Genomic DNA, 17,067 nt, shown 5'->3' with positions numbered 1-17,067 from the left:
TATAAGTAGGCTGTCACTTTTCAACCATGTTGATAACGAAAGTAAAAAAGAACAAATAGTTGGCCAACCCATTTTTTTTTTTTTTTTAATTTGCTCATATAAAAATTGCTTTCATCGATACAATCCCCAGCTGTTTGGTTAGGCTGTCAAGGGTCCACCATTGTTGAGAACATCAAAAAAATAATCCCATATTTTAAAATGTTAAATCCATGTGCTGGACAAATATGTTGAAGATTCATCTACGTATATAAACACTTTAAAAAAATTCCCCTGTTGAAATTTAACTAAATTGCAAAAAAAAAAAAAAAAGTCAGTGACATTGATAAATCCAACTCTAGAAGTTACATTATTTTGTTTGTAAGGTTTTCAACTCGATTTCACTTAGACGAGAAGGAAATGGTTCAATAGGCTGTATCACAAATCCTTCTTTTTTACATTCATCCTCGAGAAGCTTGACTTGAGAAGTCCCCTCAGGACAAAATGCAACAACAGCTCCTCCACTCCCTGTAAATTTTGATGCAGCTCCAACCTTTCTAGCAACCTCTACCATTCTAATGTTCAAACCACCCAGGGCTTCATCTCCAAACATTGACCTGTACAACATCCCAACAACAAAGTTTAAAAGAAACCCTTCATCAAATTTTGGTATGCAAGATGCATTAATTCCTATGTAACACTTCAAATCCACTATTGATATTGATGGGACCACCTCATGTCTTGTCTCCATATCATCTGTCAGTTAGTGTTTAAATTTACATTATGATTTTATGATTGTTGTGTATTGGTGAAGCCGAATTGAGTTATGATTTCAGAGACATCACTTTTTTTTTATAAACTTCCTGCAAGCAACTAGGGTAGTTTTTGTAATCATCACACCTCTCCTATCTGTCAAAGAAACTAAATGATCCAAATGATGCAGATATCCATATATGATAAGATAGAGGGTTTGAATCACCTTCGCAGGTCAAAATTTCGATTCATGAGAGTTGCAAATTTAGAGTAGTCCTTTTCTTCTAATGCAGTTTTTCCTTCTTTCGCAATATTAGCCACTTCTTCCATAGAAGATACAATGAACTCATCACCATCAAGCCATCTCTGCCGTACTTTACTATGAACCTACAAAGTTACCGTCACTTAGAATTAACTTATATATTAAACAAAAATTAAGAGAAACTTCCCAATTCGGAATTGAAAACCCCACTATTCTTAGAAGCTCTATCTGGGAACATCACTTTCTATCGCTACCTCCAACACAGTTTTCATTGTAGCATATAGTGACTAACCCAGTGCCATAAATCTAGCAGTCTATTTACGAAGATACAAGGACTACGAAAGCTGGTTGGTTCAATATATCTACAAATAAAAAATAAAAAATATTTTCAAGAAACTAAACTTGCAAATGGATACAGTAAAATTAAAAATTACAGGAGCAGGCTGGGAGCATAGAGTAAAAGCAAAGATGAAGAAATTCCATGTCACTCATTCATTCACTAACCTTTCCAGAATCACTAGGATTTTCCGCATAGATGAGATAGAGAGGAGGAAGGAGACTCAAATCCATGGGTATATAAATTCCATGGCCCAGCTCTTCCATGTTTTCTTTGCTGAAGTCCTACAAAAACAGAGCAAGTGAATATAGTAAAAGTAGCGCCTAAACATAATTAGGATTAATTCATTACACAAAATGTTTAAGTAGCACCAATCATACTCGTTGCAGGCAAATACAATCAACTCGTTTTCCGAGAGAACAAAAATCTTAATCTTGCAACCAAAATCACAATGGAAGACCGTATTTTTTACATTCTTGAGTACAGAACGTAAAATCTGCAACCGAAATCATGATTGCAAACCTTTTTTTTTTCTTTTCAAATTCCTGAGTCCTAAATCCTGTTTCTCGAAACTGAATTCAAGACCGCAAATCTTTTCAAAGATCTTATTACTGTAGTAAAAATCGCGACGGTGAACAGTTTCCAAAATCCCTGGTCGGTTCGAAAAATCAAAAGAAAAGAACAGTAACCTACCATGTAAACGAGTCCACCGTAAACCTGCGCAACCCGATCCTGAAGACCAGCGACAATCCCGAGTTCTTTCTCGGCGGCGAGTACGAGGTTGGGCCTGATCTCCACCTTCACAAGCTCCCTGACATTGAAGAAATCCAGCAAACAGTTCAACGCCGCACACACAATCCCGCTGGATCCCGAGAGACCAGCCTGAAGAAACCAAAAAACAAAACACGATGAGCTAACGAAGTAAACAAGTAAACGGAAACTCTACAATAATCAGAGAACGTGCCTGGCGAGGGATATCGGTATCATAAGAGAGCGTGAAATTCTCGTCGCTGAGTTCGATAGCGTTGTCTCTGCAGTAAGCATAGAACACTTTGCAAACAGCCATAAGCAACCGCACGCCTCCATAGTAGCCCTCGGAGTTCAACCTGGTAACCTGCAAGAAGACGACGAAGAAGGTGCAATGAATGAAATTCGAAGAAACGAAGAAGGTGCAATGAATGAAATTCGAAGAAATGAATCGAACGAAAGAAAAAACCGATCGGTACCAATTGCGGGAGCGACGAGAAATGGACGAGATCGTGCACGGGGTGGGGTTGGATGACGAGCTCCGGCGAGGGGCGGAGGGTGACGGTGGCGCTGAAGTTGGCGAGGCTAAACGATATCGTTTTGCCGTAATAGACGTCGCTTGGGTTTCCGAGTAACCCCACCCTGGCATAAGCCTTGTGCGTTATCACCTCTCTCTCTCGAACCATCACCGTCTCCTTCTTCCTCTTATCTTCAATTCAATTTTTTTTTCTCTGCGTTTCTTCTCCCACTTTCTTCATATTTATTTATACACTCGGCAACGTGCACCAGCAGTAAAATAACTAATCACATTAACCTGCTTAATAATAATATAAGAATACAAATATTTATAGAAAATAAAGCTAAACTTGTTAGGTTTAAGGGTTCTATTCTGATTTATTTTGTTATTGTTATATTATTTAGGAGAAATCGACGCAGGTAAATGAAATTATTCACGAAAAATTTATTCTATAGAAAAAAGTTTTTTTTTTAAATTTTTTTAATAAATTTACAAGAAAAATCTTATATAATATAAAAAGTTTTAGTAATGTTTATACTATGTAAATTAGATTTTATTTTTATAGAATGTTTGACTTTAAACATATTTTTACATTTTAAATATAAAATTAAATGTTTAATAATAGATAAGAAATATATTCAATAAATAATAAATTTAGTTAATATAAATTTTAATTTGATATCATGTAAAGTAATGTTGAAGGCTAATAATATCTACCGTAGACGGAAAACAATTTAATGTTGTAAATTTCATTTTATATAGTAATTTTCTAAATCTTTAAATGTCGTAATTGGTATATAAGTCATCATTATCCTTATATATGCACGTTGCATTTATTTATTGTTATATATAGCAAAAGATGTTATGGAAGGAAATTCTACCTTCTTATCATTCAATGATATGAATTCTCAAAACTTTCTACTTGGAGTAGGTCACCTTTGACTGTAATTGATGTAGACTCATGCATCAATTATAATTTTATGTCACCTTTCATGATAATCATTACGTATATAGTTCATGTTAGGTAGATTTAATCCTTCTAATAAGGGCAATATTTTATTAGGAGATATAAGTTATTATTTTATTTTTGTTATGTTGATTTTTTTTTGTTAAATATATTTTTATCTCTCAAGTTTTAGTAAAATTTAGAATTAGTCCACTTTCAAAAATTTTGACCAATTTATTCTTTCATTTTTAAAAATATGTAAATTTAGTCATTTTAACTAAATTTTGTTAAGTTTATCTGACGTCTCAAATGTATTTTATGATAGTATTTGAATTGTTTACATTGTTTGACACACTTTCGCTTTAGTGTTAACTTAAATATTATCATAAAATGCATTTAAAATGTCACACTTAAATATTATCATAAAATGTATTTAAAATGTCAAATAAAGTTAAAAAAATTTGGTAAGAATGACTAATTTTACGTATTTTTACAAATAAATGACTAAATTGATATAAAATTTTAAAAAATAATTAATTCTAAAATTTACTGAAATTTTAGGAAAAAAACATATTTAACTTTTTCCTTATGAAAATAGTTCAAATACACAAAAGAGAAAAAGTAAATTATATGTTAAAAATTTTTACGATTATTAGCAAAAATAACGTCTATATGATGAAAAAAAAATGTGTAAAGAATGTTGTTTGATTAGACATAATTTTCTCGAAATACTTTATTGTCAAATTCTCAGTCATTCTTTAACATGTCAAGCAACAAGTTTAAAATATGTAATTTAAAGAGTTAAAAGAATGAGAGAAAATTTTACTTAGATTTTTATATTGGTTTGCTTGCATAAAGGATTATGTGAGTTCTTGATCAAGTTTTAATATGGACACTTTCATTATAAAAATACAAGCTAATTATTCTTTTGATTTTAGTAACTTTTATCTAAATAAAGAATAGTTTAGATAAAAAAAACTGAAAAATGTTTTAAATAATAATTACTATTAAATGAGATAAATTTACACACACAAAATGACCATAGGATCATTAAGATACTAACTAAGAGAGGATTTACATTGAATTGAATACAATGTTAATTTCGGTTTTTTAATTGCTAAAAAACACTAAACTGTTTTATCAAAAGAAATTTACGTAAGTCAGGACACAAAATTATCATAAACATTTTCTTGCAAGATTATTTTGGTGGTAAAAAAGACATTTTTTTCAAAAAACACAACATAAATATTTATAAGTTGTAGATATTTTATTTAATGGAATAAGAAAACATTCCAATATTATTTGTAAATCAAAAGTTATTTTCCTACAACAATATTTAAAAAAGTTAATCTTTTTATCATGAAATATTATATAAGATTTTAAAATATAGGAGTATCCTTTTATATATATATATATATATAACATTTAAACTTAAAATATGTGAAAGAGTGTGCAAAGTATTTTTTATCATTTTCTCTAAAAAATTAAATAAATGATATTATAATTAATTACTCACTTAGTGTTTTCATCACTATGATGCAATTTGACATGGAAATTATGGAAATGGTGTAAGTTTTACCTCAGGACAAGTCTTGCAGTTTAGAACGATTTTATGACAAATAAGTTGTTCTAGTCAAACACGATCTCACTCAAAATAAGTTGAAGTCATGACACAATTTCACATGATTTTAATTAAAGTTATTAATAACCTTTGTAAAGAAAAGTTGTGCTAATATGACACAATTTTAGTAGATTGATGATTGTATTGAAGTTGTGTTCTTTGTTGTTATGGATTTTGTTGAAGTCGTGTGATATTGACAAGAGTTCTACAATACTAAAGTTGCTTGGACTTGTGACGACTTTAGCATTGTAAGCAAACTTAAAAGTTTGTTTTATGTAGGTAATAAAAGATTAAATAAATGTTTTGTAGTTGTTTAATTAAGTTCAATAAAATAATAAAGGAAAAAGTAAATAAGAAATAAAAGTAATAAAAATTATATTTTAATATGATAAGAATATTATGAATGGAAAAGAAAATGGAATTAAATTTGAAGAGTACATTTTCTCACATGTGTGGAAAAAAAATTATGGGACGACATATCACAAGGAGGTCTTCTTTATCCTCCCGTGTCTTATTTGAGGAGATGGAATCATATCTTCATCATTATTGTCTTTATGTTCTTCGTTGTGATCAACATTTTTCAGTATTTGCGAGAGCATTGTATGTCGATAATATGGCATGGAAGATGTGGGATAGTATGTAAATGGAGATGTTGATGTTGAAATTGCAAAAAGATTTGGTGTGAGAATCTCAACATATTTCCTTTAGCCTTTGTTATTGTTGAAGGTGAAACAAAGGAAGCTATCATATGATTCTTCCAATTGTTACGAGAATATGGGACACCTAAACTAAATGTATGCATGATCATTGACAGAGACATTGTCATACTCTCAACACTACAATCTCTAGAAGTTGGTTGGGAAGGAGATGGACCGACATAAGTCTGTCGCATTAATCATGTTGCATCTAATTTCAACAAAAAGATTAAAAAATGCAGAGTTGAAGAGACAACTAATAAACATAGGTATCTAAATTAATTAATTTCCATTATGCAAATATTATAAAAATTGTAAGAGGTTTAGCTAATTTTATTTATTATGTTGTCACAAATTATGAAATGAAACAATTCGCGCTTCAAGCAAAGTTGTATGCTATATGAGAGTCGAATTTCAACAAGTAATTTCTTGTATAGACTAAATATTGTTGGAAAAGTGGATTAATGCTTATGATAAGGGCAAGAGGTGCGAGCTCATGAAAAAAAAGTCAAATGTATGAACTTCATTTTGAAGGAGCAAGATCCCATTTGTACTCTTGTTAATACAATCTTCGAAAAAAATGAAAACACGATTTGTTGCACAAGGGACAAAGACAAAATGCATGTTGCAAGTTGGCCATCAATATCCGAAAGATATTTATGCTTTATTAAGATAAAAAATGAAAAACAATCAACCATGTGCCATGTCGAGAGATATATTCAACAAAATTTTTTGTTTAATGTTAAGGAGATTCTCACTCCCTAACTTGGACGTTGCCCTGTATCATACATAGTTAAGTTAAATGATTGGTGGTGTGACTCCGAGAAGTTTCAAGCTCTTCGACTACCTTGCCCTCATGTGAAAGTTGTTTGTTCATATTCTCATCTACAACTGACAATATTGTTGACTCAGTTTATAATCTCCACTATATTTTTCAGGCTTATGAGGTCCAATTTCATCTATTCAAATTGAAGATTATTATAGGTCCAAATTCAATACCTAACTCCTACATGCGACGTAAATAAGTGGGAAGACCAACTACAAATAGTATCCACAATGAAATGGACCAACTAATTTTGAATAAACCAAATCTTATTGTAGAAGTAAAGGTCATAACAGAAGTAAATGCCCAAATAGAGACTAAAATTTCATTTCTTTTGACTTGCATCACTACGTAACTTTGAACTTTATTTAATTTAGTTTTAATACATGTTATTTTCTCATTACAAAGACAAAATGTTGTATTTCGATGTACTTTTTAATAAATTAAAAAGAATACCTTTTTTCTTCTATCCCCCAATTACTTTTTCTTCATTAAATCAAGTTAATAAATTTAATCAAACAACTAAAAAAAAATACTTTTATTTAATGTACATAATAGAAAAAAAGTAGTAACCATGCAAAATGGTTACAATAAAATCGTGCTATTTCACAGTCACATTTAACAAAGAAATTGTGCAAGCTTTACAATGACTTTAATACAATCCAAAATATATAGAAGTCGTCCAAAGCCCTATCAGAAATTGTTTATCTTTTAAGTAGAATTGTGTATGACTATAACGACTTTAAGTAATATATAAAATTCTTCTAATATTAACGAGACTTCAAATCCATCTAAATGAAATACTTTTATACAAAAATAACTTTTTTATCTTCAAATTGTTTCGACCCCTTGTCCTAGATGAAACTTTTTTTTTAAAGATTACACCACTTTGATAAATTTCGATTCAAATTGCACTATGGTAATAAAAAAAATAAACCATTCATGACCATTCTTTACCGTTAAAGAAATACACACTAAACTTTGATTTTATACTTAAAAATACATTCATTAAAATTATTTAAAATAAGTTAGTTCATTTATTATTGTTTAATGTAAGAGAAAAAGATCTTGAAAGAAAAAAGTCAAACTAACCAATACTATCACCTCACATATTATTTTATTTAATATATTTACACTCCATTGATTAATTAAAAACAAATCTTTTCATATTTTCATTTTAAAGTCCCTTTCTTTTCATCTCTACTCTTTAATTATTCATGTGCTTTAAATATTAAGGTCAACACTACAGTTGCATTGACTTTGCCCTTCAAATTGAAACCAATAGGATTTTATTACGTAAAAATGCATAAAAGTAAAACAAAAAAGAATATATAATATTCATTCGAATGCAAGCTAAAAACGTTTTTCAAAATTCTTCTTTGAAAATATATATATTAAAAAGACTTGAAATTTATATAAAAGAATAAACATTTACAAAGAAAAAAAAAAGACACTGATTTGAGTTTGTGACAGCGACTCAACTCCTTCCGCGGTTTTACTTTACCAGCTGAACGACACTCATTGAATGTTGAATACGCGTTGCAGAGATCAAATAAAATAAGATAAAGTGATTTTCTTTTATCTTCCACCACCTTCTTTTCTTCATTTCTCAATCTGGGTGTTGGTTAACTTTCTCTCATTTTTCAACTTTTTTTTTTCATTCTCATAAAAATGAGACCTTTTGTTTTGTTTATAGATATTGTTGTTTTCTCCTTTGTAAATAGTTTTGTGCTGACAAGGCCTGTTGTTTTGGATCTTTGATTTGATTTGTTTCTATTTTTAACGACTACTCTAACTTCTGGGTTTGTTGTTGAGTGCCTCTTTGCATGTGGGGTTTTATTCTCTGCCTCCCAAACAAAGGCAAGTGTCGATTTTTTTCTCTTTTTTTAATGATCCATGTCCCTGATTTTGGGGATTGGAGTGTGTTGGGAAAGTCGCCTCTGGGGTGTGCCAAAGTCTAGTCTTTTTTCCTCTCTGTTAAACTCATGTTGTTGTTCAACTGATTCATAGTTCATGCCAGTTAAGGTTAAGGTTAAGGGTCTTTTTCTTTTAGTTCGTTGGTCTGTTTCCACATGTGTTACTGTGTAATGCAGAGAATGACATGTTAGATAGATAGATTCACATCTTTTTGAGGAAAACAAGGAAAAATGGGATCTGGCAACGAGGTTCACTCAGTTGAGGAGTTCAATTTGGAATCCAAGTGGCTTGTAGATCCCAAACAACTATTTGTTGGTCCAAAAATTGGAGAGGGTGCTCATGCCAAAGTATATGAAGGAAAGTAAGTCAAACCTGTTTCATCCTGTGTTTTCGGATTCTATTTTTGGAACCAGTTTTTGTTTTTGAATCGTTTTATACTAAAGTTTCTAATTCAGTTTTTTGTTACTTATAATCTGCTTCTCCTTTCATCTATATTTGCATCCAATTTCACACTCATAGTTTGTGTGTAATCTGTTTGGAGAAATAAACATTCTGTGTGCATTAGATAAAGTTGTTTGTTTGCTTATTGAATTGCTAATTTTCTGATTGCAGATATAAAAATCAAAACGTTGCTGTTAAGATCATAAACAAGGGAGAAACCCCAGAAGAGATTTCAAGGAGACAGGCTCGGTTTGGCAGAGAGGTTGCTATGTTGTCGAGAGTTCAGCACAAAAATCTGGTTAAGGTTGTATATTAGTTTTTAACAAGGTATAGTTAGATATATGTTTTAATCAGAATTGGCAATAGGCTGAGGTTAACTAGTACTTAGATTAGATGACGTTGGTAGTGATGATGAACTTGAAAAAGTTGTGTCTCATTGAAGGTCCTATTTTTGGTTTGATTCCAGTTTATTGGGGCTTGCAAAGAACCTGTTATGGTTATAGTGACTGAACTTCTATCAGGTGGAACATTGCGCAAATATCTCTTGAATATGCGGCCCAAGTGCTTGGATATGCCCGTGGCTGTTGGATTTGCTCTTGATATTGCTCGAGCAATGGAGTGTTTACACTCCCATGGGATCATTCATCGCGATCTTAAACCTGGTATGTCTGTGTAAATGTTGAACTGAACTCGGTGGTTTTTGTTGTGTTTTAGCTGGTATAAGGAAAAGATTGTAACTCATATTTTGGTGGAACTTTACATCTTGTTTCAGTTACATGTTCCCTTTATACATGCTTCATTAGTAGACCTGCCAAGTAATTTTAAAAATTATTGGCAATTTTGCATCTTTTCTTTGTTGGTTACTTCTACACTATTCACCTATTTTGTTTTTGTTAGAAGTTCCACATCGATTAGAAAGATAAGGTCCATTTAGAATATATAAGTGTAAATTTCATCTTACAAACTGGTTTTGTGGAATTGAGTTAGATTTAAAGTTCACTTCTTAATGGTTCAATGTAATGAATGTAATCATATTAGTCTCAGGCATAGATTTATACTGCAAGGTGTGTTTTTCTTTGGAAATGCCATTGTTGATTTTTCAGTGCCACAATCCTTGTCCTGATATATAAGAAACAAATCTGAAAATTAAGGTCTATATACAATCTGCTCTATATATCAAAGAACAACATAGTATTGATATCTTGCTTCTTTCCTTTGCAGATAACTTGATCTTAACAGCTGATCATAAGACAGTTAAACTTGCTGATTTTGGTCTAGCCAGAGAAGAATCCTTAACAGAGATGATGACTGCTGAAACCGGAACATATCGATGGATGGCTCCGGAAGTGCGTCTGAATGAACTACTTTAAACTATGAACATTATAGATCTTCCAGTTTTGTGTGAGGTAATTTATGGTTACTTTCTGTTTGGTGGCAGCTTTACAGCACTGTTACTCTAAGACAAGGTGAGAAGAAGCATTACAACCACAAGGTGGATGCCTACAGCTTTGCAATTGTGTTGTGGGAACTCATCCACAACAAGTTGCCCTTTGAAGGCATGTCTAATCTACAGGCTGCATATGCAGCTGCTTTCAAGGTGAATTTATACTCACTTGACAATACTTCTGATTAAGGTCATCATCACACTTGCACAGTTTATGTTGGAAATCACACAAGCTGGTTTTGTAGAGTTGAGTTAAGCTTAAAATTCATCTGTTAACATGATATCAAAGTCATTGTTAGAGTCTAGTATATAAGTGGGTGCAAATCTTACTTTACAAATCTTACTTTCAGAATACAAGGCCAAGTGCTGAAGACCTTCCTGAGGATTTGGCTCTGATTGTGACTTCATGTTGGAAGGAAGATCCAAGTGATAGACCAAATTTCAGTGAGATCATACAGATGCTCCTTCGATATCTCTCCACCATTTCACCACCAGAGCCTGTTCTTCATCTGCGGATGACTTCATCTGATAATGTGGTGTTGCCACCAGAATCTCCTGGCACAAGTGCATTAATGCTTGGAAGAGATGACTCTGGAGAAACCTCAACAGACAAAGCTGAAGACAGGCCTAAAGGGTTTTTCTTCTGCTTCAACCAGTGTTACTGAGTCCTCATAGTTAGGAAAAAACTAAAATAAAACCACATTCACAAACTGTAAGCTAGAATCTTAATAAGAAAAAATGTCAACTTTTTTATCAGATAGATACTGATGAGTTCAGTAGCAAAAGAAAGCAGCTTTGTTGAGATCTCTTGAACAATCATGTTAACTTTCTTCTGACTGATATATCCAGAAACTTGTGGGGTAAAGGTTGCTGAGATGTAATGAGATATCATTGTAAAGTAAGGCTCATCCAAAGGCCCTTATCTCTATCTTGTTCATGAATGTGACATGGATAACCAGAAGTGTTTTGAATTCTCTTTCATATGTTGCATTCATGGAACCAATTATAGTTGCCAATTTCTCACGCTTCTTTCTTTTATCCAAAACTGATGCATGTATTTGCAATGAATACAATATCATAGCATGCAAAACTGTTTTTTTTTTTCATGAAAAGAAAGTTATCTAATGTTTTTAGAGTAAAGAAAATATATTTGTTGTAGTTTTTATCAGGAAAACCCCAGGAATATTTAACATCAATGAATTATAAGTATTTCATATAAAATATTGAAAAGAAAGATTTAAGAGGGAGTTATAAGGTTGGTCTACTTGTTAAAGTTGAAAAAGAAGGCGATTTGAAGGAAAAAGATGAAAAAGATTGAGTTCAATTTTTTTTATTAAAAAGATTAATAGTTAACATATGTCGACTAATGAAAGAAAGAAAAAAGATTTAAAATTAATGAATATTAGGATTTCATATAAAATACTTGAAAGAAAGATTTAAAAACAATGAATACTAGTATTTTATGTCAAGAAGTTAAGATACCATTTTTAACTTGAAATAATAAATGAATTATATGTATTTTATATAAAACATTGAAAATGAGTCACAAGTATTTTATATTTATAAGTTAAGACACAATTTTTAACTTAACATGTTAAAATAGTAAATGAATCATATGTATTTTATAGGAATAATTGAAAGTACATTAATATTTCATATAAAGAAGTCAAAACCTCAATTTTAACTCAAAATGTTAAGATAATAGTTATGCAAGTTTTATATACTGTTTTTCAAATCCACTTCTACATGATATGGTGTTAATTTTACCTAAGGTGGGATTAAATTTACACATGTAATCCTAATAATATTGATAAGGTAATTTTCTATAAGAATACTTAATCATACTTTTACTTTATGTGAAAAAGGCATATATGCAATAATTAACTCCGTAATTTTTTTAATTTGAAGTTGCACTCCATGACATAGTCCTACTCTTTTCCATTCATTCAGAACTGTCCTATAATATCTCTAGTGTCATTTAGTTACGTCACAGCATGACATCATTAATATTACTAATTGATTATGATGAATTAATATTTTAATTTTTATTACGTATTTGTGTTTCATATGTATATATGTTTTATATTTTAAAATATTTTATCAATATTTATTAATAAAATATCTAATATATAAACTAATAATATTTTTATAATAGCGATAATTTATAAATTTTATGTTAAAAATATTTAATATATTTAATTTAAATTTAAATTTATAAAAAAATAATTATATATTTATCATATTTTTTTAAAAACTTATATATTTTTTAATATTATATATCGCATATCCTATCCTAAAATTAGCGTATCGATTCATATACTGTATGAAAATTAATAACAACCAACCTTAAATTACAATACAGTATAAAAAATAATCTTAAATTACGTTAACTTGGAAAACAAGATAGTCATTGAGGGTAGTAACGTAATTTACTATAATGCTCTGTTTCGCTCGCATTTCGGAGCGACAAGACCGTAAATTCCGAAGCCAAGGCTCGGACACCTTCAGTCAACAGTGGGTCCCACTCTTCTTCCAGGTTCGAGCTTCCGAAGTACACAATCCAATCTAAAAATATTAATTAATTTAATTCAAATTATGCAATGATTTTAAGCAGGCTCTATATACATTAATGCATTAAAAGATCTTAAGAATATTTTTATATTCAAGTTTATTTCAAATATTATATATAGAAAATTCAAAGGATGTTTTTCTCTAGCAATTACACTTACTACGTTGTCCACTCGTTTAAGTAAACTACCACACCCCATTAAACGCGTTTTTATCTTCTTCATTCTCTTTCTCTACCATGGCTAGGTGAGCTTAATGTTCAGCATTCGAAGATTGCGATGCAAGTTTCATATTTTACGAGCAAAGTTTTCAGCTTTCGTTTTTTCTTCACACCCCATTTTAACATTTCGGTTGTGTCTTCTTCTTATGAATGATCTGGATTGTGGGTTGGAGTCCCTTTGTTGAGTTGATAAGGAAAAAAACATTCTTTCGATTTCTGGGTGGTCTTGTTTCGGAAAAACTTGTGTCAGAGAAACATCCCTGGCTCGGTTCTTGTAGGTGCTTATTTTAGTAAAATAATCGGTCATGAGTTGAGGTTTGGCTTTTGTGGTTGATGACTTCATGGTGATGGCTTTTGTTCTTTCTACTTCTAGAACTGCACTGTGAAAAAAAAAAAAACACTTCTGAGGAGTGGCAAATGCTGATATAGTTATACCTTCATCAGAAACGTACATTGGGTTAAAAAATGAAGAGACGTGGGAAAAAAATTTGAGGGAAAGTTTATTTATGTATTGAATTTCATAGGCTGGGAAAAAGTTGCTGCTATAATATCACTTAGCTTCTACTTTTGGGTTTGTTCCGAAGGAATGAGAAAAACATGAATTGAAAGAAAAGAAAATGAAGAGAAGTGGTGGAAAAGAGATGATTATTTGTTCTATTTTCAGCGTGTGCATGAAATGATGTGTTCCCAGATTTCTTTGATGCTTTCTGCATGTTTTTCTTCATCTGTCCCTGTCTCTGTTTGTCTTCTATCACTGACATTGTTGATGTTACGAAACATTCTCAATATCATAGAAAGAGACATGGAATTTTCACTCGAGTAATCATCTTGTAAATAGTTGTTTCAAAAGCTTATTCGGTTGAGTCGTTTTTCTGATAACTTCAGTTTATTTTCTCATAGCTATAATACACACACACACACACACACACATATATATATATATATATATATATATATAAATATAGCATGGAGTTCTTCAGGTAAACAATGTGCGATTTTGAAGTGGTGACTTTGTTTTGCAGGAGTTGTCTTAATGACATTGGAGGATTTGCAGGGAAAGTGAAAAATACTACTCTTTCAGCTGTTGATCAAATGAAGAACTGTGAAACATATCTTCAATGTCCCAATTGTCATTATCATACTAATAACAGTGATGTACGTCATAATCCAATATCTACTTAATCCCAGATCGTGTAATAGTCTTCAAATTCACACATACACTAAATTAGAAAAAAAAAATGCTATAAGGTTATAAAGCCTGCACCTTTTCTGGAAAGTGCCAACACTACCAATAAACTAACAAAACTAAATCGTTAAGGAAAAAAATTGCTCATCAATGACTGATATTTCAACACTCATTCATGATTTGTTATGCATATATAATCTTGAGAATTGATCTTCTTATCCATGATTGGTATTATTTACCTTATACTTTAGAGCGAGTTGTTGAATTTAAGAATTACCTTATTGCATAATTTTCATTAGGAATATTTGTTTGCCTGTGCAGATTTCTGATGAGTGGCCTGACTTTCCTATTGGTGTAAAGTTTGATCCTTCTGATGTTGAGCTTTTAAAGCATTTGGAAGCAAAGTGTTGTGTTGGAAACAGAGAGCAACATGTGTTTATTCATAAGTTCATCCCAACTTTAGAAGGGGAGAAAGGGATTTGCTACACTCATCCAGAAAATCTTCCAGGTAATGGTTTTCTGACCTTTTAAAATGCTTTCAACACTACAAGTAAAACTGTTTTAGAGAATGTTGAGAATCTAACCGTGAATCTAAGTCCAACGAAAAAGTTAAATACCATATAAGAATGAAGATCCATTAATCGATTTCGATACCTGGATACCGGATCAAGATGGACCAAAGAAAAAGAAAAGATATGAGATGATTATGTTTCCCTTGAGCACATTCTCTAAATATTTTATTCCTGATTGGTTTCAGGTGCTAGAAAAGATGGGAACAGTGTTCATTTCTTTCACAAAACAGTTAATGCATATGCTACTGGGCGAAGGAAGCGTAGAAAGATTCATCATGAAGATGGTTTGAGTGAGGAGCATGTTCGGTGGCACAAGACTGGTAGGACCAAATCTGTGATAGAAGATGGAGTTCATAAGGGCTTCAAGAAGATCATGGTGCTTTATGTAAGGCCTAAGGAAGGGTCAAAGGCATATAAGACCAATTGGGTGATGCATCAGTACCATCTGGGGAGTGAAGAAGAGGAGAAGGATGGTGAATATGTGGTTTCAAAAATATTTTATCAGCAACAGAAGCACTCTGAGAAGAATGAGGAGAATGCAGCAGTAGTTGAAGATTCTAACATAGCAGCACAAACAGGTCCAAGTACCCCAAAACCAAATCCTCCTACTCGACCATGCACAGCCAAATGTGATGACAATTTTGATAAAAATGAGCTTCTGTCATTCATCCAGGTGTGTAGTTATTTTTGGTGCATCTATAACTGTTTATGATTATGATCTTAACTTTGATGGATCTTTGGATAATTATGAAAAGCCACATCTGGAAAAGCTAGTAAACTTAGGTGAATTTTTTCTCAAGAGAAAAAGCGCATTTTGTTAGGAATTCAAGGTGAGTTGAAGTTAAAATAAGTAGAATGATCTATAAATCCATTGTTTTAAGGTTTTGGATCGAAAGTGGTATTCTGATCTCTTATATGGACTTGTTCACTGCTTACTGGAACCAATTGTCTAAATAACTATGCTCTTTGCACCAATTTTGTAATGCTTGGTCATTGATTTAGGATGCCAAGCCTATACCTGGAGAATTACTTGCCCCAACATCTGATGTTCAGGATGAGGATGTGAAGGTTGACTCTGCATGGCTGGCTGGTGAATCACAAGCTGATTGTGACTTTCATGGCTTGGAGGAAATCTTGTTAATGTCAGATTCATCTGCTCTTTTTAATCATTCTGGATTGGCCTCCACTTTGAATGGCACTGCAAACAAGTTGGTTGCACCTGGAAACAGTGATGATTATGCATCTTCTGGAGTTTCTGTGCTAGACACCCCGGAATCAGATAACCCTTCAGATTTTGATCTTTGTGTAAGTATCAACTCATTGTTTGTTTCAGAGTTCTTCATTAGGTTCTTAACATCCTCATCCTCTCATTGCTCTCTGATTCTCATTTGCATGCAGAACTTGCAATTTGGCTCTCAAGACAGCACCCTTTACTGGATGGACAAGCTATGAGGTGTTGCTTTGAAGCAACTCTTAGTTGGTTCTGTTCTGTTCTGATGCTCACTCTCTTAATGTTCTGGGAAACACATCAATCGGTTGCAATCATTTTTTTTTTCCATTCCTACATGCTAAGATATTGTATAAAGCTCATGTTGTCATGATTTGGTGCTCACAGGCACAAGCTTTATGGCTGTATCATGTTTCTGCACTGTTGTTGTAACTTGTATATGGTGTCATAAACTGTAATGCTGGAGCTGGAAATCTTAAACTTGACTAACAAAAACAATTGAATTATTTGTTTTTCAAGTTCATTGATTGTACGTGAGAATTGCTTTCGATTTGTTAAATTAGTACTTTATCCAATTGTTTTTTTTTTTCAATTCCTCATTCTTCTTGGTAATGCTATGTTTGCAAGCTATGATGCTCTGATACGCCTCATAAATGATGTGTCCCATGGTTTGATACATATCGGACACCGATATTTGAACCATACTTGTAAGACACTATGTCCAATTTCAAAGATATTTTTTTATATTTGTCATAATTTTGACGGTTAAAATAATGAACAAATATTATATTATCACTACTTCTCGCATATTGGA

The 17,067-nt window shown here is 31.8% G+C and overlaps 3 protein-coding genes and 1 long non-coding RNA gene across 6 annotated transcripts; 2 read left to right on the top strand and 2 right to left on the bottom strand.

The window, feature by feature from the left end:
- Window positions 1–298: 298 nt before the first annotated feature.
- LOC114180300 (glucuronokinase 1-like) lies at window positions 299–2,826 on the bottom strand. The gene is made up of 6 exons (XM_028066588.2): window positions 2,555–2,826; window positions 2,293–2,442; window positions 2,022–2,210; window positions 1,496–1,612; window positions 956–1,116; window positions 299–593 (listed from the first exon to the last, which is right to left on the bottom strand). Exons 1-6 carry the CDS (start codon window positions 2,759–2,761, stop codon window positions 347–349), a joined length of 1,071 nt encoding a protein of 356 aa, XP_027922389.2. The 5' UTR covers window positions 2,762–2,826; the 3' UTR covers window positions 299–346.
- Window positions 2,827–8,260: 5,434 nt separating this feature from the next.
- ATN1 (Protein kinase superfamily protein) lies at window positions 8,261–11,460 on the top strand. Of its 2 annotated transcripts, none has more exons than XM_028068662.2 (6): window positions 8,261–8,955; window positions 9,207–9,339; window positions 9,502–9,697; window positions 10,257–10,381; window positions 10,474–10,632; window positions 10,830–11,460. In XM_028068662.2, exons 1-6 carry the CDS (start codon window positions 8,825–8,827, stop codon window positions 11,142–11,144), a joined length of 1,059 nt encoding a protein of 352 aa, XP_027924463.1. In that variant the 5' UTR covers window positions 8,261–8,824; the 3' UTR covers window positions 11,145–11,460. The 2 variants fall into 2 exon arrangements, with proteins under 2 accessions (XP_027924463.1, XP_027924464.1); XM_028068663.2 differs by having other exon boundaries at window positions 8,263–8,955; window positions 9,207–9,362.
- LOC146887366 (uncharacterized) lies at window positions 10,087–11,042 on the bottom strand. The gene is made up of 2 exons (XR_014994622.1): window positions 10,824–11,042; window positions 10,087–10,748 (listed from the first exon to the last, which is right to left on the bottom strand). It is a non-coding gene; the product is annotated as an uncharacterized LOC146887366 (long non-coding RNA).
- A 1,703-nt stretch (window positions 11,461–13,163) lies between the features above and the next one.
- On the top strand, window positions 13,164–16,818 carry LOC114182499 (NAC domain-containing protein 10-like). 2 transcript variants are annotated; one of them, XM_085672402.1, is made up of 6 exons: window positions 13,164–13,293; window positions 14,290–14,422; window positions 14,775–14,961; window positions 15,211–15,698; window positions 16,028–16,330; window positions 16,424–16,818. In XM_085672402.1, the coding sequence occupies exons 1-6, from the start codon at window positions 13,286–13,288 to the stop codon at window positions 16,475–16,477; spliced, it is 1,173 nt and encodes a 390-aa protein (XP_085528528.1). In that variant the 5' UTR covers window positions 13,164–13,285; the 3' UTR covers window positions 16,478–16,818. The 2 variants fall into 2 exon arrangements, with proteins under 2 accessions (XP_085528528.1, XP_085528527.1); XM_085672401.1 differs by having other exon boundaries at window positions 13,216–14,422.
- Window positions 16,819–17,067: the final 249 nt, after the last annotated feature.

Source organism: Vigna unguiculata, chromosome 4, assembly GCF_037176805.1.
Source record: "Vigna unguiculata cultivar grain cowpea cultivar isolate G323 ecotype 2 chromosome 4, ASM3717680v1, whole genome shotgun sequence".
In the NCBI taxonomy this organism is placed as follows: Eukaryota; Viridiplantae; Streptophyta; class Magnoliopsida; order Fabales; family Fabaceae; genus Vigna; species Vigna unguiculata.
The sequence above is the reverse complement of the archived record's forward strand: the minus strand, read 5'-3'. Positions and strand labels throughout refer to the sequence as shown.